The 23,585-nt window shown below is 49.0% G+C and overlaps 1 protein-coding gene across 3 annotated transcripts in view; it reads right to left on the bottom strand.

Moving 5' to 3' along the window:
- The window catches only part of NRP2 (neuropilin 2), a 117,394-nt gene that overhangs the window by 30,469 nt on the left and 63,340 nt on the right, over positions 1–23,585 (bottom strand). For all 3 annotated transcript variants that reach the window (XM_039218007.1, XM_039218009.1, XM_039218008.1), the window contains exons 11-15: positions 18,956–19,072; positions 15,969–16,109; positions 4,298–4,560; positions 2,384–2,480; positions 1,194–1,214 (exon numbers count right to left, since the gene is read on the bottom strand). In XM_039218007.1, the coding sequence (XP_039073938.1) occupies positions 1,194–1,214; positions 2,384–2,480; positions 4,298–4,560; positions 15,969–16,109; positions 18,956–19,072 (639 nt within the window). The remainder of the gene's footprint in view (positions 1–1,193; positions 1,215–2,383; positions 2,481–4,297; positions 4,561–15,968; positions 16,110–18,955; positions 19,073–23,585) is intronic.

Genomic DNA, 23,585 nt, shown 5'->3' with positions numbered 1-23,585 from the left:
CTCTGTTCTGCCACTTTCTTCCCCACCTATTTGCTTACAGGGTGAGGGGTGGAAAATGAGGCCAGATGATTTGGAGTCCACAGCGCATCTAGGTGGCAAACCGGGAATTCATCTCTTTCTAGCCACGAGCTGGACAGATTAATGAGGGCAAAGATAACGAGTCTAGACTTCAGATATAAAAATGACTTTCCTTATCTCTGGAATGCCGTTACCTCTGGGGTTAAGGCCAGCCAGTGCAAACGGGGCACAGCAAGCCTCACAACTGATCGCATAAAATAGGGTATGAAAATCCCCAGCCCTCAGGTGAGGGTGAGTGTCTGAATATCTTTGCCACCCAGGCCAACAGAGAGGAAGAACTTACAGTGGCTTCTAAACACTCAGGATGGGGAATGTCGGCGGAAATTTGATCGGAGAGAATTCCCTGGAGCATAAGGAGGGCAGAGTGTGGGACCCCTGCACCCCCACAGCACAGTGGTTACCACCATCCAGGCTCCCCAGTTCCCCTCTCTTTGCTCTGTTCTCTACGTAAGTAGGGAGAAAATGGCCTGTGCTGTTTCTCAGTCCCCTATGAATGCTCTAACTCCAGTCAGCAAATGCGCCTCCTTCTTGCCTTTACCAGACAGCAGCTCCAGAATTCTGCAATTTTTCCCCTTAGGATCATCTTTCATTGTGTGTTTCCCCTAACTTTCCCTCCTCGCAAAACGCCCTGCCACTGTACGTCACTGAGGGTTCACTGAGACCGCTGCTGGGTGCCCTGCAGCTGGAAAGAAACCGTCTTCAGGCGAAAATAAATCATTGCCACCTCATTTCACTTTTAATTTACTACTGATTTTTTTTTGTTGTTCAGTCTCCCCCACAGCTTCTCCTTTCTTGCCACTCATGCATTTTCAGCCTCATTGCTCCCCGTTGGACAATGCAAGGCTGAAAGGTTTATCTGTAACCTATTTGTCTCTATTATAGGTTTCTAAACTTTAATTAAACAGGAGACAGTGAAGATCTCAATCCCCTTTCCCGGAATCTACAGGTATGGTTGGTGCCATCTAGTGGCGGGAAGGTGTGGTGTCTCTTTTCTCCTGTGAGGTTTGTCAAGTTTGGAGATTTCTTCCCCATGCTAAATTCACATCACATGGGGAGAAGAAAAAGACATGCAAAAAAAAAAAACTCACAATTTTTTTTACCTTTAAAATTCTCACCTGCAAAAGCCGATATGGGTTCTGGAGGAAAAAAAAAAGAAAAAATACTGAGTTAGATAAGGAGAAATAGGGCTATGATGATGACTTTCAATAATTTTTTTTTTTTTTTTTGGTAATTCCCCATGGAAAGTGTCCCGTGTCCTCCTCACGCTCTAGACTACGTCTAAGTCTAGCATACTATCACGGGGGCTGGGTGGGTGGGGAGAGAGCCCCAAAGTTGCTTTGGAACAAAAAGTCCTTTATAGAGCAATGGGTCCCTAAAGATTGTAATCAGTCACTTACCACTGATTACTTTCTCAGAGCCTAGATTATGTTTAGATGCCTGGGCCCGAGGGTGGCCTGAAGGGACTGGGGTGGTCCCAGGCGCTCCTGACATCATCAGGCACACACATCCGGGACCCGTGTACCAAGAAAAGCACTTGGTGAGTGATTACAGTTACTCTGCCAAGTCAGAGCAGGTCCCATTCCTTCTCAGGATTCCCTCCTGCTTTTGGAAATGTCCATGGCTCTCATGGGAGATGGTCAGGATGCCCTTGGGGTGGCCTGGGTAAAGTGTGTGCATCTTCCGTGGGCTGGTTGCTCAGCACTTCTGTCCAAAGGGACAGTCACGGTGTCCTTCTTATGCTGGTCACCTGCCATGCGATGTTTCATCTTACAACTCTGGGATCTTGAGTGCTGAAGGTATTAGTTTCAAAGCAAACTCTAAAACCTTACTTCACCTGCCATAGTTTGCCGTGTAATTCATTCATGTAAGAGAACGACTTGGGTAATTGTGTTATCAGTCTGATATAACATATGTACTATTTCCGCTCACCAGTGAAGGCTTCCATTAAAAACATCAAATCTTTGCAGCATGTAATTCTGACTGGCAGCTGCTCTCATTCTCTAGCATTTTCTTTGCTAAAAGCTGGAGTCTGATGATGGGGTCTTGGCATCCTGAGTCTTCATATACTTAATGCACGTCTATTTCTGAATGGGAACAGGAGATAGAAGACTTCACCTCATTTATACCCCTCCCCTCCTGAATGCAGCCTAAGACACAGCTACATTCATACCTCACCTCCTGCATAGACTGCTGCTCTACCCCCGGGGTATCACTGGGTTTGAAAATGGCATGCTGCCTCCTCTTGTATATCCTAGCCCTTGGCATCTTATTTGGAAGAGCCACAAAGAGACAGATATTCACGTACCCATACAGTTCTCCAGTGGGACATCAGTGCTTATCCGAATGTCATCAATGGCAATTTCTCCCGAACGTCCTTTCCCTATGACTCCCTCAAACACAATCTAGAAGCCAGAAGAACAAGAACCATGGTTAACTGAGCTGCCTGGTTCAAACGGTGCAAAGATTTCCCATTTTCTGTTAACTGCAGCTTAAAATGTGTGTGTGTGTGTGTGTGTGTGTGTGCGCGCGCACACACATGTGTGCGTGTGCCTGTGTGACTATACCTGGTACACATCTGTTGAGCACATGGCTACGGTGCTTGAAATCTTAATTTAAAAAGAGAGGTTCAGGGGCGCCTGGGTGGCTTAGTCGGTTAAGCGTCCGACTTTCGCTTAGGTCATGATCTCGCGGTTAGTGGGTTCGAGCCCTGCGTCGGGCTCTGTGCTGACTGCCAGCTCAGAGCCTGGAGCCTGTTTCGGTCTGTGACTCCCTCTCTCTCTGACCCTCCACCTGCTCACGCTGTCTTTCTCTCTCTCTCCTAGAAATAAATAAAAATCTTTAAAAAAAAAATAAAAATAAAAAGAGAGGTTCAAATCAAATGTATATCTGAGAGGATTAAAAATATGTATAACAAGGTGATGGACACTGTTGTCTAGTAACCAGAATGTGTTGATTAAAAGGACCAGAACTAGGACACGTTGAAAGGAGGTTTGAGATGTCTCTAGCGATTTTTGAGGGTCCTTTCTTATGAATCTTTCAAATGCCCCATCCAGGTACTGTATTTGGAACCTCAGAGCACATGACAGGTGGTCGTGAGGTGGGAAATAACAGCACTGGGTTTAGATTGCCTTGGGGTAACAGTCTTATGGTTCCATTATTACAACTAGGAGGGAAAGGACCTCTTCCTTCACCAATAGTTCACTGAAGACCTACTATGTGCCAGGCACAAGGGCAGTTACAAAATCTAATAAGCCAGGCCCTCTGCCCAGAGAGTCTCACCATCTGGTGGGGGAGACAAAAATGCAAACAGGTACTTAGAACAGGATGCCCTAAGGTTTACAAACGGGAAAACGGTGAGGGGCGGGGCGGAACTCAGGAAACCTTACAGCCTCCAGGGTGACTGCGGGTGGGCAGCACCCAGAGGCCCCTCTGCTCTGTGGTCTTCAATGCCTCCTCACTCTCACCGTCCCCGGGTTCTCTCCGCAAACCAGCACATGTCCTCTGGCAAGCTGAGCGAGCAGTGGGCTGCCTCACCAGCCATCTGTTGCTGCTTCTCGTCTGGGGAGGAGCAGGTTAATGCTTTGGCTGGTGCTCGGTCACCTCTTCCACAGTGTGTCTACTCCTACCCAAGCCTCGGCCACAGCTGTGCAGACCCATCTGCGCCTCAGTCTTTCGCTCTGTGGGGCAGAGATAATAGAACTCCGCTCCTGGGAGAGAAACCACTCATTTGGGAGTCTTTCTGGTCTGCTGGCCACCGAGCGCAAACAGTAACTCTTCGCTTCCCAGGTTCACCCGGGGACAGGTCTGGCAGGGTGTCCCCCTCTCCTTGGGGTGTGAGAGGGCTGGGCAGTCCTCCGTCGTGTGTGCGTGTGCGGAGCTTGGTTTATGTTTATTTCCCTGGCTTCTGTGTCCCTTTGTCAGCCTACCTGATAGCAATCTAAACTAAAACGGAGAGAAGAAACATTTGTTGGGAAGATTTTTGGCAATATAAAAGGCAATAGGAGGAACAAAGAACCAAGTCTGGATGTGGAGATAGGCACGTTTTGAATAACAAATAAGAGTGTCATTTAGTTGCCATGGCAATGTGAGAAACACAATGAAAACAGCCGCGCTTAACCACGTTCCCTAATGATGAATGGGCAGGGCCCTTTGAAATACAGAACTACACATCACAAAGATCCCCTCGGATCTCTGCACCCACCTCCTGTCACCGCCCTACCTGATACTCCATGTCATAGCTGGGCAAGATGATGCGCCCGTGTTTCCACTCGTTGCCCTGGTCCTCGCGGACGACCCAGAGGAGCTTGCTCTCCTGGCTGGCTTCGCGCACCACCTGCAGCGCCACCCCGCGGCCGCCCGTGGCCTGGTACTGGAACTCCATGCACACGGGGCTTCGGGGCAGGTGCACGGGAGGGCTGATGAGCCGCGCGTACTGGCCCTCTCGCCGGCCATCGCTCTGCAGCCGCAAGAAATTCCTGTCATCTGAGGGAAACAAACCCAGAGGGTCTTGGTAAATGCTTAGGAAAGAGACCAGTTTGCAGCTGTGCCTCCCCCCCCCCCCCCCCCCCCCGGCTCCCCGGGAAAGCTGGGACAAGAGCTTAGGTGCCTGTTTATTCGTGCCTTTGTTCTCCAGGCCCCGTGTTTCTTTTCCAAGGTGCTTTCAGGGCTGAGCTCGAACGCTGCTTCCTTTTGAAGCCTTTTCTGGAGTCTCTACCCTTTTCTGGAGTCTCTACTGTCCGGGTGGTCCTTCCTGCCTATTTCCATGCATCACCTTCTCTGTGCCTCTTTTACACATGGCACTCGGTGCGGCTGGCCTTATGTCTTGGCTGGTGGTGTCTGTGCTACGTCTTCTCTTCCTGGGTGCTAGGATGCCAGACCCATGTCCTATTCACCAGTGGCTTATCTGAGGCCCGATGCAGCCTAATGAACTAAGTTATACGGGGCTGAGGTGGCTGCTAGGCTGGAAGGTGATTCTAGCCAGGTGGTTCATGCTTCAAGCCTCTGTCATCTTGTCTGGGCGCTGTCCAAATGGCTGACATTTAAAACCGTCTGTCTCCACCAGTGCTACTAGATGGTGCCTGGGCTCTGGGGACTGCAATTCAGAAGCCCAGGGTCAACTTCAAGCACAAGAAGGGACGGTGGCTGCATAGGGGTGAGGCAGAAGCTCGACATCCCACTACCTCCCCTGTCCAGCCTGGTGAGGCCAGAACTGGCCTTTTTCAGAGAGTCTGGCAAACAGAGCTCCACTGAGAACAGGCACTGTCGTTATCACTAACGCAGGCTGTGTGTTTAACAGAATATACGCATGATGGGAAATTAAGATTTCACCCGTGCAAATGTTTGGAGAATGGGCCTTTAGGTAGATTAGTTTTCAAGTGCATCAGATGCTATGCAGAAGACTGAGTTCTTGTTGCCATTTGCACACCTCATGTGCTGCAGGTACAGGCACGGGGGCCTGCAGCTGCAAATCCGCCTTGCACAGGAACATCCTGGCCACTTGTACAGAAAACAGGCTGGGATTCGAGGAGACAATCTCACTGCCTCCATTTGGCCCTGAAACGTCTTATGCTGAACACTTCTGCAAGATGGAAGGGGCACTTTCACACCACACAGCCAGCCCATCAGACACTTCAGGATCATGTTAATCTGAGACGCGTGCACCCAGCTTTCTTAGTTACCAGGGACTGTGAACATCCCAGGCTTGTCAGCAGAGGAGGGGAGAGGACTCCCGAGCCCTGTATCAACAGGTTAGTCTCTGGGCCACTGGTTTGCTCTTGCTACTCCTGCTGACATCACAGTTCTCGCAAGAATGAGCCTGTGACAGTCTTCTTATCAATGGCCCCAAACCAGCTCCTTTCTTCCCCCCTCCCCCCAGGCATCTCCCTTCTTCCTTCCTGGCTCCCCGAAGTCCCCTCCAGTTAGATTCTCTGGGATTATTGCTCCCGAAGCTCCCCTCCCCTGGAGTCAAATCAGACCAGTGTAGACGCATTGCTGGGATTCCAGTTTGTCTCCTTCACCATCCAGAACCATGTCTGTCTAATACCTCCACAACATGAGACTTCTGCAAGGTCAAAGTCAGTGCAGATACCTAAGGAGCTGCCTATAACAGAGGATTTTAAAGGTGGTGATCTGCCAAGGGAGGAGGCATGGGCGTCACAATGAGACACTCAAAGATCTTCCGAACCTAAGCTTCTCCTATCAGATCTCATTACCACCGCTATTAATGATAGTAATTACAAGTCATATTTGCAGAGCGCTTTGCGGATTCCAAAGCACGTTGCATGCATTATTTCATCTAATCCATGCTAGATGCTTGTGAGCTAGATCTCCTTAGTCTTACTTTGTACAGGATAAAGACACTGAGGCTCAGAAAGGTTCGAGCAACTTGTGCAAAGCAGAGAGGGTAGTGGGTACTAGAGCTGTACCTGGAGTTAGGTTTTCCACATGCCTGCAGTAGGTTCCTCTCTTCAGCCATGCCCCAGGTACCTGCCCCGAGGCCAGGCAAGCAGGCACACTCTATTCAAGGCAGACTGGCCTCCCCGCCCCCCCCAACTCCTTACCATCCCCCTCACTCCCCTAACACCTCACTGTTCCCACCTCTTTTGCTAGTTCTTCACCTAACTCTGCTGGCACATTTCAACTAATGCCTCTTTCCTCTCCATACTTGAGAGTTTGCTGACCGTATCACTAATCTTACCTTGTTTTTATTTTTTTATTATTTATTTATTAGATTTTTAAAAATGTTTATTTTTGAGAGAGACAGAGAGAGAGAGAGCGGGGAAGGGGCATAAAGAGGGAGATACAGAATCTGAAGCAGGCTCCAGGCTCTGAGCTGTCAGCACAGCCCGATGTGGGGCTGGAACCCACGAACCTCCAGATCATGACTTGAGCCAAAATTGGAAGCTTAACCAACTGAGCCCCCAGGTGCCCCTTCACCTTGTTTTTAAGAAGACTCAAGGCCATTTTGCATGCATTTTAGCAGATAACCGCCCACTACCTTGTGCTGTAATTTAACTGATTCATCGCTGTCTTTCTCATTGCTCCAGTTAGATGATTAAGTCCCGGTCTTACACACACATAAGGGTTAATACTGCTCCTTCTCCCTGCCCCTAGACAGTGACACATGTATGCCACCACTCAAGAAAATTTTGCTCCCCTGGATGGATGACAAACACATGGATAAAAAACGATATGAGGCTCTATATTCTCATAAGAGAGAAGCAAGAACAGAGGGAGAATCAGCTTGCCTCTGGGAATCCCACAGACTCAGACAGTCTCTTCACAATTCCCTCCCGCTCTCCCAAGCCCACAGTCCCTTTCAAAGGCGAGGTGCACTGACAATAACGGGGTGACCTGTGGATGCACCACGGAGCCACCAGTGAGAAGCCCCCAAACACTCCCATGCTGCAGTAATTTCCGAGCCCTGACTGTTTCTACCTCATATATAAAGGAAACCAGATTTCAGAGACTTATTATTCAGCCTTCTTCCTTCACAGTTTCACAAATAAGACCCACTTGCTGCTTGAAAATTGCTTGGCAGAAATACTGTCACTTGTGTGAATTTACATTCTTAAGCGGCAGGGGATTCATAGCATAATGGTTAGAATTTAGTAAGTAAAATGTGTGTGGAGGTGGAAAGAGCCGTGCTGGCTGGATTTTATCTGGGTCTGTTCTATTTACCCATCCTGTTGCTAAAACTTCAGGCACAATCTGGCCACAGGTCTCCTCGACTACTGCCGACTGCCTCGCCCCAGGACCAGAGCTAGCCCCCTCCTCCCCCGCTCCCCCCACCCCTTTCCCTCACAATAAGACCGATAATTGCTTCGTGTGATTTAAAGGACCACTGGAAGACCAGGGAGTTAATGCTGGTGGTGTGCTAAGCACGAGCAGCTGAAGGATCATAATTCAGTGCTGACATCTAAGCTAATCCACTAGTTTGCAGAATCTCAAGACAAGCCGGCCTCTGAATTTCACTTAGTTAAATCATTTGTGCCCCACTTGTCTGTTAAGTGCTATGAGCTTGAGGGAAGAAAGATGATATGTAAATTTAAGGAATTAGCAGTAGACATCAGAGGGATGCTGAGCTGCAAAATGTCCCTGCCTGTCACTGGGAAAGGCCTGATTAGAAGCAGGACATCATGAAGGAATGGCTCAGACCAGGGACAGCCCAGGGAGGGGATAGGAAACGCAGAGGCAAGAGAACTCACATTCCCTGGGCACCTACTATGTGCCAGATGTTGCACCGGAAGCCTTGTCTGCCTTTTCTTATGTGACCTTCCCTGTGCAGTCTAGGTCTGTGAAACTAGTATTGTTTCCTCCAGGTTTACCAGAAGGGAAACAGAGGCTCACAGAATTGAGGCAATGTGTTCGAGACCACTGCTGGAGAGTGATGTCCTACGGGAGCCCTGACTGGTGTAAGTAGAGTTGCCGGGGCATGGCTTCTCAACTGGGTTGGAATCTTGGCCTAATGCTCACTAGTCTTTTAAAGCCTCAGTCTCCCCATCTGTAAAATGGATATAATAACAGCATTATTGGATATGGCTGTGAGGAGGAGGAGGAAATAGAATAAGCCATGCAAAGTGCCTTGCACAGTAACAGGGATATAGTAAGTGCTCAATAAAAGCTATGATCTGTATGTCACTACACACACTGCCTGCTATACTTGCCTTTTTTTTTTTTTAAAGAAAGAAAAAGGGTCATAAGAGCACGAATAGCCTGGAAAGACCAATCTAGACTCACAAGGAAGTATGGTTTGGCCCTGAGGACAGTGAAGATGCTCTCTGGATTGATGGATCCATCCAACCCCAGCAACCAGCCAGTTCCTATACTTGTGCATCCTGTGCTGTTTACCACATGTCTTTCCTGTCAAGATACAGTAGATGAAATAAAGTACTACATGATTCTGGAATGAGAGCAGGACCTCAAGAGACGGTTGAGATCGGGTCAGCCTGGCTGCCCAGAGGAACCACGCTGTAAACATCCCCAGAACAGCTGTCCACCCTCTGCTTAAAATTCTCCAGAGAAGGAGATTCCATAGGCTGCACCAGCAATGTGTTTTCTGGGTCATAACCCTAACTGTCAGGAACTCCTTAAATTCAGTTTTAGGTTTTCCTGCTGTCATTTAGACACACGTTCCCCCTTCTATCCCTGATGGAGCACAGCCAATTTCTGTCCTCTGACTTGGAAACATTTTCACCCATGAAGAAGTCAGGCCCTCCATCTTCACTTTCTCGGGAAACGCAATCTTTGCCTCTTTCCACGTCTACTTTCCAAGCCTTCATTTATGGTGGGAGGTCTATACCAACCTTCCTCTAAGCTAAGTGCTTCAGTGCTCTTAAGCCATGGCACCCATGTATGTGTTCTTCCAGAACATTCTAATTCATGGCTCACCTCTGCCAAACACGGAAGGAGTTTTAAGTACACGGGGGCTGTTGATTACTTGATAGAGCAAATGGCTGGCATGGCACGGGTGAGCCACGTTAGTGATTTACTTGGACTTCAAGGAAAAGCCCTTTGGATTGTTAAGAAGTCCCCAGACGTGACCACTGATCAGCTAAGAGCCAGCTTTGCCTACTGGAGGTCGTCCTCTTGTTCTTGCAGCTGATGGTGGTGATGCCGGCAAGGGATAGCTCCCAAGAACAAGACTACAGAAAGGAAATATGTTCAGTTGCTGGAAGAGAATGAAGAAATAATGTCCCAGAGATTCAATCCCTCTCCTCCTGGACCTGACATATTTGGGAGGCATTCTGCTAGGTTCTTGACTCAAAACATCTGTTGTTGCCCATGATCCAGGGGAAAATAATCACCCGGGAATGAACCACAGGAGTTCAAAAGGGCAGAGAGGAAGTGCAGCGGACAGGCATTGTAACCTGCTGCTGCCTCTATTAAGGGTCTCCTGACATTTCACCTGGCGATTTATGGCCGCATCTGGCTTCAGCTGCGTCACTGCTGTGTGAACACGTGACTGTGTTTGGCCCAAGAGTAACGGTATCAGTCGTGTCCACACCTTACCAAACCCTGAGGTAAATCCCCGGTCTGATCCTCCTGGCTATCACGAAGCCAAACACGCCATCTGTCCAACACACACATCTCCTGGCTAGCGACTTGCCCTCCTACCAGAACAACCATCTGAAGGAATATTTAGTGCTGCAGGATATGGGGATCTCTCTGTATAGGTCATGCTTAAAACATGAGTCAGCCCGTCAGCTGGCTTCCCAAGGTCAGTCTATCTCTTCTAAGGTCCTCAAATTAACAACCAGTTAAGGGAAACATTGACTTTACGTGAACTCAGCAGGATGTCTGCAAGGTTTACAGTTGACCATGTTGTGGACATTGGAGGTTTTAGGTCTGCTTTTTGCAGGAGTCTTCTTAGAGATGGTTGTTTGTTTGTGTGTGTGTGTTTTTAGTGTGTCAGCTTTCATGAAGGTTTTGCACTTGAGGCGGTCTTGTTATCATTCTGCCCTTCGTTATCAATCTGCACACGGCTGGGAGACTCAGCCAATCAGGACTTTCAGGAAAAAAAAAAAAGGATAACAGCTTCTCTTTACTGCTGTCTTTTCTATAAAGTCAGAGTTGTTTTCCTTCCTATTTTTCTTAAAGAAGCGCCTCTATGCTTTCCTTTTCCAATTGAAGTTATTCCTTAAATACTGGCTTTCTTTCAGCCAAGTTGTTCCTGATCTTTAATTATCTATCACAGTTTAAGCCTGAGAATGTCCTGTGTCTGTGTCTGCAGTGGCTGTGTCCCAGCCAAGCCTCATCAACCTCTTTTGAAGGCAACTCAAGCTAATGCCAATGCAGCTTCTGGATTCTTTGCTACCATCGATCCCACCTACAGGGGAGGTCTTTTGAGTTCAGAGAGAGTTGCTTTTTAATTCACCCAGTCACTATTAGTTCACTGTCAAATATCAAGCCCATCATGAGCAAGTTCACTCATCAATTCTCTTCCGTAATTTCTTCGCAACCATCTACTCCTCCACACTTAATCTTCTCATGTACATGTTCCCCAGTGAACCACAGTTCTGGTCCTCTGCTCTCATAGAGTTTATAAATGGCCAATCTGCATCAAAACAACCCCACGAGACATTAACAACTCTACCCCTGACATTTGATGGAATAGCTACCATTAATAAAATTCGAATATTTCAGAACATTGTATTCTTATTCTGTCTTCAGCTTGTTTTTGAATCCAGAGTAAAGGTTCGGTCTTCTCAATCCAATAAACATATAAATGCTAGGCAGCCAAAGCTCTGTCTTTCCATAATGGTGTACTGTTACAAATAGGCATTCCCTGTTTGTTTCCTTCCTTCCCTCCTTCCTTTTCTTTCTTTCTTCCTTTTCTCTCTCTTTCCTTCCTTCCTTCCTTCCTTCCTTCCTTCCTTCCTTCCTTCCTTCCTTCCTTCCTTCCTTCCTTCCTTCCTTCCTTCCTTCCTTCCTTCCTTCCTTCCTTCCTTCCTTCCTTCCTTCCCTCCATCCCTCTATTTTACATAGGCTCCACACCCAACATGGGGCCTGAACCTACAACCCTGAGACCAAGAGTCTCATGCTCTACCAACTGAGCCAGTCAGGCTCCCCTACCTATTTTCATTATATCACTTCCATGACTTCAAGTTATTGAAACAGACCAATACTATAAGCCTACTTCATGAGGTCAACAAATGTATAGCAGAACACACATTTAGGCAGACCACACACTTGAGGATTCTGAAGCTGACATGGTACTCTCTTTCTCTAGTCTTCTCCTCTCATTCCTGACAATAATGGTGATAATAGTAACAGTAACAACTACTATTAATATTATTGGTATTCTTTAGCATTTACTTTTTTTGGTTGAATGAACTAGTTCCCACACTGTCTAATGCTATGCTCCCTGCTTACTCTACTATAGTTGTTCACTGAATTTGAATGGTGAAGTGACAAAAATAGCTGTCACTGGACATTCTCACTAAGGGACCACAGAGAAGGCACATCAACCTAATTACTTGCTTCTTGGTTTACAATGGGATCGGTTCCCCTCATGGGGGAGGCAGCATCAGCAAGGACCCCAGAGGTCACATGTATGTCAATGCCGGTAGATATCTGAGCTGTCTGACCAAGACAATTCTGTGATGACGGCCGTGTTGTACATCTGTGCCATTCAGTGTCTATCATGGACACCAGGCCCCTGGAATGGGGAACTGGAATTTTAGCTATATGTGATTGTAATGAACTAAAATGGAAATAGCTACCATATTAAAGAGTACAGCTCTAGACATGTGAGCTCACCATTATCATCTCAGAGGTTTTGCCTTGTTCCGTAAAGACCTGGTCATCCTCAACAGGGGTCATGACCATCGCACTTGAGAACGTCTGGAGAAAATACTACAGCTCCCATAGGGAAGACATTTCCTGTGTCGTAGCCACACAGAAAGACAATGTGGCTTCTCAGAGGACACGGACCGATTCCTCTACAACCACCAGGGGTCACTGAATTTCAGGACAGGGTCCCCAGGGGCTGGTGCAAGCACAGTTCCAGCTTCCAAACCACAAGCAAAGAACTAAAAGAAGGAATTCTGAGTGGCTTGAAAGATCATCTTGAAAAACAAAAACAGTGGCATGAAACCAGGGGGTGTCTTGTCAGCCTTGAGCAACTATCCCCACGGGCCAAAAGGACAGAAATAATTGCTGACTTAAAAGGAAAAGGAAAAAAAAAGACAAAACAAAACACGAGTAAAGAACTAATTCAGAAACTATCTAAGGAATGTAAGTAGTTTCCACAGACACTTCTAATCAAACAGGCTGTGTATGATATTTCAACATGGCTATTTCTTTTTCCTTTCTTCCCTCCTCGTCTACCCCGACACCCTCTACACTTGATGGAGCCACCTCCTTTCTTGCATGCAATTACTTCAGTTTATCTATCCAATGAGGGGATAAAACAGAGGGCACACTTCTCTTAAAGAGAGCCTCCTCTTTGTGGAGGGGCAAAGTGTGGGGGATACAGGGCTTTTGGGTTTGACTGGGAAGGTCCAGCATTTGCCCTGTCCCTGATCAGGCACAGCTGTTTCCTCTCTCCCAACTGCTCCCCTCGGGGCCCCATTTTTTTTTTTTTTTTGAAGAAAGGACCACCCTGAACAGAAAGGGCTTTCTATCCTTCCCTGCTTAAAGCCCCATATTGAGTTTTGTAAGGAGAAGGAAAATGGGAAGGACAGCAAATGACTATTAAAATCATCAGAGAATAGAAGGAAGGGTTCTGAAAACAATATTAGGGTTATGTTTTCTGGAGACAGGTTACGAGTGTCACTTTTTCAAACTTCAGGGATTCCTCTGGAAGAGGAAAATAATTATTTTCCTTCTCAATATCTTAAGGGAGAAACAACATTAGATCTAGCAGTTCCGTATGGCCCTAATTTTCTTTCTGTCCCCATCTATCCAGCCAAACGCTGGAATTCTGCCCGCTTTGTGAGCTTGCTCTGAAAAACCCTCCCAAACCGCAGGGTGGAATGAGTCAACTGGAATGAGGACAAGAACTAGAATTTCCAACCAGTAGCCAGGGTGGTGGAGGGGGCACTCAGGTGAGGGCGAGGCCTGCAGCAGGGGGAGGCTGAGGTGAACGGGCAGAGGGACAGAGGGACAGAGGTAAAGGCCAGGCTCAAATAGAGAGTAACTGAAGGTCTCCCAGAAGTGTCACTTGCTAATTGGTGGCCTGTGGCCTGGACAGGGCTGGCCTTAGACATTCTTAGAGAAAATCTGCTCAGAAGATGGCAAGGGAGGCAGTCAAATTTTTAGGTAGAACCTGAAGACAGATGTTGAGTAAGAGCCAGTAAATCTCCCCCACGCTGTGTCGTCTATGTCCATTCTTCCAAAGTGCCTCTGCCAAGCTGCCCCCTTATACACACCTCACACGATGCGTATACACGCGCGCGCGTGCACACACACACGCACACACACAAAGCACTCATGCATACAAACCACAAACACACTCAAATGCAAACACATACATTCACATGCAAAACATGCATGAAATGCATGCATACACATGTTCACAAACACCTAAACATCTACACATAAAATGCATAGCATTTGCACATACACACAAAACCCACAAACACCTTGAAAGAGAAACACACAGGCAACACATACATACACACATAGCCCACAAGTACACACTATGCATACATACACTTATGCATACCCCACAAACCTTCTTTACATTGGGATGAAGAGTGGAGGTTGGGAAAAACAAGCAATTAATTGGGCCAAGTCTCAAAGGAGAGGAAATGAAATGAAAAATCCAGCCTGGGTTATAAAAATAAGTATTTTTTTTCCAACGTGCAGGAGGCTCATTATATTAATTAAACATTATTGCAGTGAACGAGAGGGGGGAGGGTGATTAAGGCTGGGATGAGGGTAAGTGCTCTCTCCCGTTGCCCGAGGCCGCAGTGATCTTCAGATATTAATCTCGCCGAGCACTCAAATGCTGAAGAGATAAACACTTGAAATATGAAAATGTTTTTCTCCAGAGCAGACGCTGTGACCCCTCCAGGAAAGCAAGTGCAGGCTGTGTCAGGAGGCCAGCCCGCAGAGCTCTCCTGGCATCCGTCCCACTGCTGTCCTCTGGGGGACAGGGGATGTGGCCAGTCCTTGGGGTTGGGGGGCTGCAGAGCAGCTCTGGGGAACCCTGTAGAAAGGGAGGCCCCTTCTTCCTTTTATTCTCTAGTCAGGCAACGTTTGATCTACTAATTTCCAGAATCAACACCCTTTCCTCCCAAATGCTTATGGGTCCAGGCCAGGGGTGCCGAGAAACGGAAACATAACTAGTGACTTGTGAGAGCCGACAGCTAAATTTTCTGGAATTTTGCAAGGTAGTTGGTAAATGCAGTCATTATTAAAAATTAAATTAGATAAAGTTACCATTAAATAAATTATATTGAAAATGAAAGGCGATACATTTTCAAGACTCAACACTTCCTAATTATTTTAATACGTTTGATCAGTATCAATGCTCCTGAAGTCATTCGTATCTACTCTAGCCGTTGGACAGTGAAAAACAACATCCGGGAGCTACTATGCTGCCCGGCCCCACTTCTGATCACGTCCTGTTGGTAGCTCAGCCATGGGAGGCAACTACACACCCCCAAAAGCTGCAAACATTACAAAGCAGGGTTATTCTTTTTCCTCAGAGTTGGTGGTTAAACCCCGACCAGAACACCACTGTAAAAGCACGCTGCAGTGGAGAGAGTAGAGACGACCCTCGATTCCGGGGGCTTTTAGGAGGGCTACAGGCAACCCCCCTTGAACAACAGTGCCAGGAGGGGCTGCCAAAACCTGGCTCTGAAAGAGCGGCTGAACAATAGTTCAAGGACTGGCATCAACACTCTCCTGGAGGCCGCGTGCCAGGCGGCTCTGCTAGACCCCATGGGTGTGGTGGCATTTCGGACCCTCGACTTGGTTTACTATGAAAGTGCTGATACCCTTGGAGAAGTAGCCGTCAGGCTGGAGGCCAGTGGTCTCCTAAGGAGTCATTTTAGGAACAATAGCCGGCTTGGTGTTGACAAGAGGCTCTGTGATGTCAGCCGTGAGCGCTGGCTATGGAGACAAGGGGACACTGACTCATCCCTTCTCCTAAAACCACCCAGTCGCTCTTTCTTTCTTCCTTTCCTTTCTTTTCTCTTGGCCTCTCTTGCTCCCTCCCCACTCCTAGGCTGCACCACAATCCCAAGACGGGTCTAGGAACCAACAGCCAACTATGGTGTAGGGTGACGGTGTAAGCAAAGACTGCGGTGGTTTGTGGGCGCGGAGCAGAGGACTGCTCTGCGGTGAGGAGTTGCGAAGCTCGTGAGGGAATCTGGGGCTGGGAGACGTGGAGCAGGCTCCCCTGACCTCCTCCGTCTCTGACTCCGGAGCTGGCTTACCTGGAAACGTCCGGTCGTGTGGGCTGGAGCTGCTGGCCCAGGTACTCCTGAGCCACTTGGCATGGTCGTACATCCACCCGCAGGGCTCCTCGGGGAAATCAAAGTTGCAATTGAATCCTGAAGGGAGCTGCAAATCTTTGTCTGAAAGCGGGGGGAGAAAGAACCCAAAGAAGGCAAATGAAATGGGTTCGGACAACAGCCACAGCGGTGCTATTGAAAGGGCTGGCAAGGCCTAAGTGGGGGGCAGAGAAAGAAGTGGCTCCCTTTGCTTATTCATTTAACTCATCTTGGCGATCGTTGGCTTTCGGGTCAGCCTTTGGTCTCATCCTTCCCAGGCATGAAAGCCAAGTCTGCCAGTGGTTCCCATAGTAAGCAATTATAAATGAGGCCACCAAATGGCTTCGGGCTCTAATCAGGCTCTTCTGTCCACCTCAGAGAGCAGACGCATGTGAAAATTGCTGTTCCCTAAGTGCCCATGAAGAATGTCTCCCCGGTGCCTCAGTGGAAGGCTGGTTCCTGCCAACCTGGCTCTCAGAAGGGATGGGGCAGCCCATTAGCATCCAGAGGGGCCGACATGCTGGGGAGGTGCTGGCCAGGGAGGAGAAAGTGAGCTTAGAAACAAGGAAGTCTTGTTTGTTCCCTTTCACCTCCTGTGATGGGTCTTTTGTTCCAGAAACACAGGGTCAGCTCGGCATCCCCGTGGGGTGGTACTGCCAGGTAGGTGATTTGGCGAGTCAGGGCAGGACGAGGGGGCCAGACCAGCCGGCCGCCTGGCTCGGCGCTGACCAGAAGAAAACATAATTCCGCACGGCACCGAGAGCCTGCAGGCCAAGATCCCAGGGGCAGTAGAGAATGCTTTCCTCGTGGAAGTGTCCCAAGTGACCGTGCCTTGGCCTGTCCCGTCTGCTTCCCCGTTCACCTAAGCACCACTCAGCTCTGAAAACCCAGTGTAAGCTGGTGCCAGATACGTGATTAAGTGGGGGCGGGGGTGGAGGTGGGGGAGAGAGGAAATGGGAATCCAAATTTGGATGCCTGCCGACAGCGGCTACAGAGACAGCGGAAAAGTGCTGGCTAACGCTAGTAGCAGGGAGGAAGTGGGGTCTTTGGCCTTCTCACTTCCCTTCTCAGGGTTCCCAGAGAGGAATTTCCGTGGGGAAGGCCTCGAATGCAGCTTAGGAAGTCTAAAGGGTACAACAGACTGGTGGAAACAAATTGCTCGCGCCACGGGGGTGAGGAAGGGCACCTCTTAGGGGAAGGGCACCGCCGGGCGTGGAGGCACACCGCCACCAGGCTCTAGTTGTGCCTCCGCTTCCTGAGGCACTACTTCACGTCTGCCTGCCCTGGGCCAAAGTCAGCTTGGCTTGAGGAGAAACACATGGGATCTATTACAGAAGCATCAACCTGTGGCTTGGAAAAGCCAGCCCTTAGCCCTCGCCCCCCCCCCCCCCGACAATTTCTGAATTTCTATTTTTCCGTTAAAAAATATGGGGTAATTCAATATACCATAATTCTTCTCTAATGTTTACACGCATACTGTATCTCAGGAACCAAATTCCACAAAAAGACCTTTTGCAAAAAAATAGAAAGAAAAAAAGAAAAGGGAGGAACCACCAAAGAAAGCTAACATGAAACAAACCACCATAAACGGGAAAATGATGTGCAACTTCTGAAAGTCTGCGGCAGGACTCTGACATTCCCCTTTGGACTGCCATTTAGATAGAGCCTGTCCTCCACCAAAGCCAATTCTGCTAATCCCATACCGTACATGAGCTCCCCGTGCATTCCACTGTGAGCTCCCAAACTATCTGAAACACGTCTTGGAAGATTCTCCGAGTCTCTTTCTCCTCTTTACACAACAAAAACAAGTTCATTAAAATGTCAGAATCCTGTATTCAAGTAGCCCTGACCAAGAGTGTCCCCCCACCCACACAATATACAAAAGCACATTCCTAAAATCATATGCATTAAATTATCATTTTTCAGTCACACAACTTCAGCCTTGAGTTTTGGCTTCCCTCCCATTCTCCTTTGTAGGCATCGTTTGGAGCCATCCACTCCGCTGGCACGGCCTCGGTACTTTGTGCCATCTACCTACCGGGCCAGGGCTATGTTGTGTGTCTCCGCCACTTCCCAGGTCTCTCCACCAGTCTTCCCTCATTTCACTTAACGAAGGTTTAATAATGATCCACAATTTACCACAAGTGGATGCTGGCAAGCATTAAATTCTAGCCAGAAATGCCAGGTGTTCCAGTTTGCGGTTTGTTGGGAACGTCCTCATATTCGGTAAGGTGATGTTCTTTTGGGCTCTGCCAATTAGTGTTCTTATCTCCCTTGGATGTGGTTAGAGGATGAAAAAGCAGGTGACACAGGGTGCCCAGGGGAAGAGGCTGATCCAGAACTAGGGGGCCCTGTGATCTGAAGGAAGGGTTGAGGTGCCTCTGAAGCTTCCTGTCTTTGTCACTCCGACTCACCCCATGGAGGATGGGATGTGCCATTTTATGGAGCCTTGATATTACACTTTCTCAAGCAGCAGTGTGCAAAGGCACAGTGAGATTCAGTCAAGGAGTGGCTAACTGCTCTGTTAACCTGACCACCGTGCTCCGTGGACCAAGTCACCCAGATGACTGCCAGATCTTCACCTGACTGGATGGTGGAGACATAGCTGAGTAGAAAAAGGCTGAGAATTCTAATGATGCCAAGCGAGGGCTGGAAAGGGAGCCTTCTCAAAGGGGGGGTCCTCCCTCGATGGACTCTTATCTTCAGCTGATGACTAGCGGGTTCGCCTGTTGGCTGTACTGCTCATTCTCGTATCTGAGTGATTCTAGATTGATTGTGAACGGTCACTGTCCCAAGCCTCTGACCTCACACACCTCCCTGACTTCTGGCCAGGGGACAGCCAAGTCCCTACCCCAGCCACAGACCAGCTGCCTCTGATTGTCAGCACTGTGCCTTCCGGGATGAACCATGACTCTGGCCCCAGTTCTCACCGTCCTCGAAGCTACAGTTCTCCCCACACTCCGTGGCCTCCTCATCGATGGGATAGGGGGTGGTGGTCTCTTCACTCTTCACAGTGGGTCCCAGGGTCTCTGCTGTGGGCTTTGAGTCTGCATAACGACAAAGAGAGGGGAATGAACGCTGTATATGGTAGCTTGCATTGAAGCCCAGCAGGGGGAAGGTGCCCCAAACTAAGTGTCCTTTTAAATTATTTATTTTTATTTTTTGAGAGAGAGAGAGAGAGAGAGAGAGCACATGTGAACAAGCTGGAGAAGAGCAGAGGGGGAGAGAGAGAGACAGAGAGAGACAGAGAGACAGAGAGAGAGAACCTTAAGCAGGCTCCACACCCAGCGAAGAGCCCAATGTGGGGCTCTACCTCAAGACACTGGGACCATGACCTGAGCCAAAATCAAGAGTTGGATGCCTAACTGACTAAGCCACCCAGGTACCCCTAAGTGTGGGCCTATAGAGGAGGGAAAGGATAACAACTGACGATGGACACACACACACACACACACACACACACACACACACACGCACCCCTCTGGAGTCATCTCTGTGTGCTATCAAGAAGTCAGGGGCGTTGTCTGAGTTGAACGAGAATGGTCCCAAGCTGCAGAAACGGCCGCGACAGAGGCACGGACACAATCCTGTGCTCCTTACTCCACAGCAGAGGTCCTGGGGCCAGCACAAAAGGCCACGTGGGACCATAACGGATGTGGGGGACACTGACCCCACGGCGGGGTAATCCGTGGTCTGGGTGATCTAATACACATACACACACACAATGGATGGTGTCCCTCTAAAATAGTTTGAGAAAATCTCGGTGTTTCACGAACCGAGCTTCCTGTGCACTGGCCCCTCGGGCGACTGCTGACGTGCCTCCCTGCCCGGCTCACCCCTTCTTTTATGTGGAAGAGACATTCTCCTTTCAGTCTTCTCTGACTCAGCCAGAACTTTTTTGAACCCAAGCTAACTGACCTCGGGGGCCCACCTACAGCAAGATAATCAGAAGCACAATAGCCAAAGCCAAGGGCCAAGCCAGACAGCTGGGGAGGTGTAACTCCAGACATTGTTGTTCGTGTTTGCACAAAACTGAATGGGAAGGAATATGGACTCAAAGGGACTCATGCTCCACATCGTGGAAATAATTAGGATGTGCCTTTAGGTCAGGTCAGGGTGTGGCAAATTCAAACGCTTCCTGGACACAAACAGCTACTGTAGACGGCTGAGTGGGGGCGGGGAGAGTGAAGCGTGGGATGGAAGGTGGCAGAGGGCATCTCGCACGCCCGATTTAAGGGCGGCCACAGGACTGGCTCCGGCACACTGAAGGCCTGAGGGGAGGTGGCCCAATGTGGCCAGATCTTGCAAAAGAATTTTTTCTCCAACATGAAGCCAAAACTCCCCATGGAAGTTCTCTAGACTTGTCAATGTTGGCAACTTATTCAAAGTATTATAACAAGGAGCACGCAACAGAGCTTGGCCGGGCCAAACCTGGCTGCAGGCAGTCCGTTCTGTCCCAGGCTCTAGGTGATTCACTCACCCTTCCATTCACTTATCTATTTGCTCCTGCCAGTCATTCATTCAGCAACTTTTTTTTATGAAATGAACCAAACAATGAGTCAGGCCCTGGGCGGGGCGAGGACGGGTTCTGGTAACTGGCGCTCAAGTCCGTGTGTTGCGGGGTGGGGTCTTCCTCCCAGAGCTGCCCTCCAACGCGACTCCCCGAATAAGCTGGTGCATTGTTCCTCCGATTTCTAGACATGTTCCTTTGCACTATTGTACGTGATTAGGCGCCTTTGTCAGGCACACTTCAGGATACCATTTAATAAAGCCAGGAGCTGAAGGAAATCGCTAAATACGCTGAATAGCTTTTTCACGGTCGACTTCCCATCTTTCTGCTATTAAATACTACGCACATAACCTTTCATACTTCCCTTTGCCATATCTGCCTCTTGCTCACAGTAAATAGAAAATAACCTCGAAGCGTCCTAATTTGTAAGTTCAAATTTGTCGCTGTGTCACAAAATCTCAAAACTCGGTTGTAAAGCAAACTATGGGCAGCAAAGCAAGAAGTAATCATTTGAAACACAAACAAACTAACAGGTGAAGCCGCCCTGTCAAATTATTTAGCTGCAGTGACTCAGGCCAGCCCTATTATCTATCTTGCTATCCTTTTCAGGGTAGGAAAGAAGTGAGCCAAGGATGAGTCGCCGAAAGGAATGGGAATTGGAAAAGCAAAAAAAGCCACATGGCCTAGGAGAACAGAAACTGGGGGATGTTAGGAAGCTGGCTGGTAAGGATAATGTCAAATCCAGGGGCACAGGGGGCTGATGAGGCGAGAGGGCATGGCGTGTGAAGGAAAAGGGAGAAGGCGGGGCCGTGTCCGCTGCCTTTTACTGGGAGCCCAGAGGTAACTGCCCATCAAACTGCAACGCTCCCCTGCAATTGAAACCAGATGTCCAGAGACTTCAAAGGGAAGGAGGCTGGGTGGAGGGTAAGAAGCCCCAACTCTGATCTTCCAAGGAATGGCCAGGCAGGACTTTGAAATGAGAAACCTGTTGCTGACCATCGCCAGGGCAATTTGGGCCAGGCTGGGGTAGGGGGGTAATAAGAGGAAAAGGACATTAGCAACTGTCCTGCCAGTTATAAAGTAGGGCCAGCCTGGGAGAGGAAGGGCACAGAACGCCAGAGCAAAGAAGGGAAGCAGGAGTTGGCCTCCAGCTAGCTAAGCAAGCTCTGGCAAGTAGCTTCCTCTCTCTGGGACTCAGTTTCCCCATCTCCAAAGAGATGTTGACCTCAGGGCGCCTGGCTGGCTCAGTTGGTTAAGCGTCCAACTTCAGCCCAGGTCATGATCTTGCGCTTCGTGGGTTCGAGCCCTGCATCAGGCTCTGTGCTGACAGCTCAGGGCCTGGAGCCTGCTTCACTTCTGTGTTTCCCTCTCTCTCTGCCCCTCCCCTACTTGCACTCTGTCTCTCTGTCTCCCAAAAATAAACAAACATTAAAAAAATTTTTTTAAAAAAGAGATGTTGGCCTAGATCTCTGATTTTTTTTTTTTTTTATTCAAAGTGTGTGCCACACTCGTTAGTAAGTTGTGGAATCAATGTGACGGGTCATGACTGGCAATTTTTGAACGTGAACTATATTTCAGAGTGCGCTCATGTGGGGAAAATGGGCACTGATCTGGGAACTTTTCGTTCCGTTGTATTTACTTATTATAACAGGTTTATTAGGTGCCAGGCAGCAGTCTAAGTACTTTACATCCATAATTTTACTGAATCCTCATAACAACCCTGGGGGGTTGGGTAGATATACTCTTATGATTCCCATTTTTCAGCTGAGATTACCAAGATGCTGAGAGGCTCAGTGACTTGTCTGTGGTCACACAGCCAGCGACTGGCAGAGACAGGGCTTGTATTCGGCAATCTGTGCCAGGGTCCAGGCACTTACCAATACACGACAGCCCATATGCACACACTGTGTGTCTGTATGTGTGCCTGCAAGTCAAGTGGACTGTGATATAAATTTTAAACTGTCCATCATGGTCGAAAATATTTAAAAGCCACTGGCCTAGAAGCTCCTGGGGCCCCTGCAGCTCTAACCCTTTGATTTCGAAGAGGCTGTAAATGAAGCCAGCCTGTAGCGCGGCTGGATGGCAGTTTTTAGCACCTGCACGTGGACAGGCGACGTGCAGGGGCTGCAGGGAAATTGGCCTTTCCCCTGCGTGACGGGGAATAAAGCGTCTTCCCACTAAAACGTGTTCACTGGGGGCTGCCTTCAATCCAAAGGAGGGAGAGGCTCGTTTGGGCCCGACTCCCAGCCTGCGTGCCTCCATGGGGCCCCTCCTCCTGCCATCGTGGCGGACACACGGGCAGCACTTTTCTCCCTGGGAGCCAGCAGCACTTCTCTGACATGCCCTTATTAATCCTTCCCGCCGCCCTGCTGGGTGAGCCCGTGACAGGTATGGTACCAACAGGCAAATGGAGATACCTGGGATCCCGGGGGAGGGGGAGGGAGGCTCGGCCTGTCTGCTGCTCCTGCTGGCACTGGGTTCGGGGGGGTCCCCTGAGCTCCTTCTGGAGGGCAGGGGGCCAGCTCCAGGTGAGGTCTGGTGCCAGCTCTGCTAAAGGAGGTGCCCGCGGGAAGGGTGGGGCCTGACTCAGAAGAGAGGGGTGCTTTCCAGAAACAAGAAGAGTGGGCATGCTCAGTGGGCCTGATCTACATTAAGGAGAATTCGAGGACACCCCCCCCCCCCCGGCCCCAGTCTGGGCTGCTGACGAGGGGCGGGCAGGAATGAGCAAGCCTCCTGCTGCTCACGGGGAAGAAGTCCTGTTCTGTCGACTTCCCTGCAACAGGGTCCCTTCTGAGCAAATAAATGCCTTTTACAGATGTGGCTTCAAAATGAAAATGAAGTCTCTCAGCCCCTGACATCTGGAGGCCAGATTCAGACATAAACCGATTACTTTATTATCATGAGGGGGTTTTTTCCCTTCCCTAAATCAACAGCCACAGCCTTCTGGCCTGAAGAGTCAGGGTCTAATTGAATTTGGGTGGGTGGTGTGCGGTTATGATTTGTTTTTGAGAGACTTGGGCTGGGGAGCCGGAATGAGTCTTTAAAAAAAG

Source organism: Hyaena hyaena, unplaced genomic scaffold (genome assembly GCF_003009895.1).
Source record: "Hyaena hyaena isolate Hyena2069 unplaced genomic scaffold, ASM300989v1 scaffold_729, whole genome shotgun sequence".
NCBI lineage: Eukaryota > Metazoa > Chordata > Mammalia > Carnivora > Hyaenidae > Hyaena > Hyaena hyaena.
The sequence above is the reverse complement of the archived record's forward strand: the minus strand, read 5'-3'. Positions and strand labels throughout refer to the sequence as shown.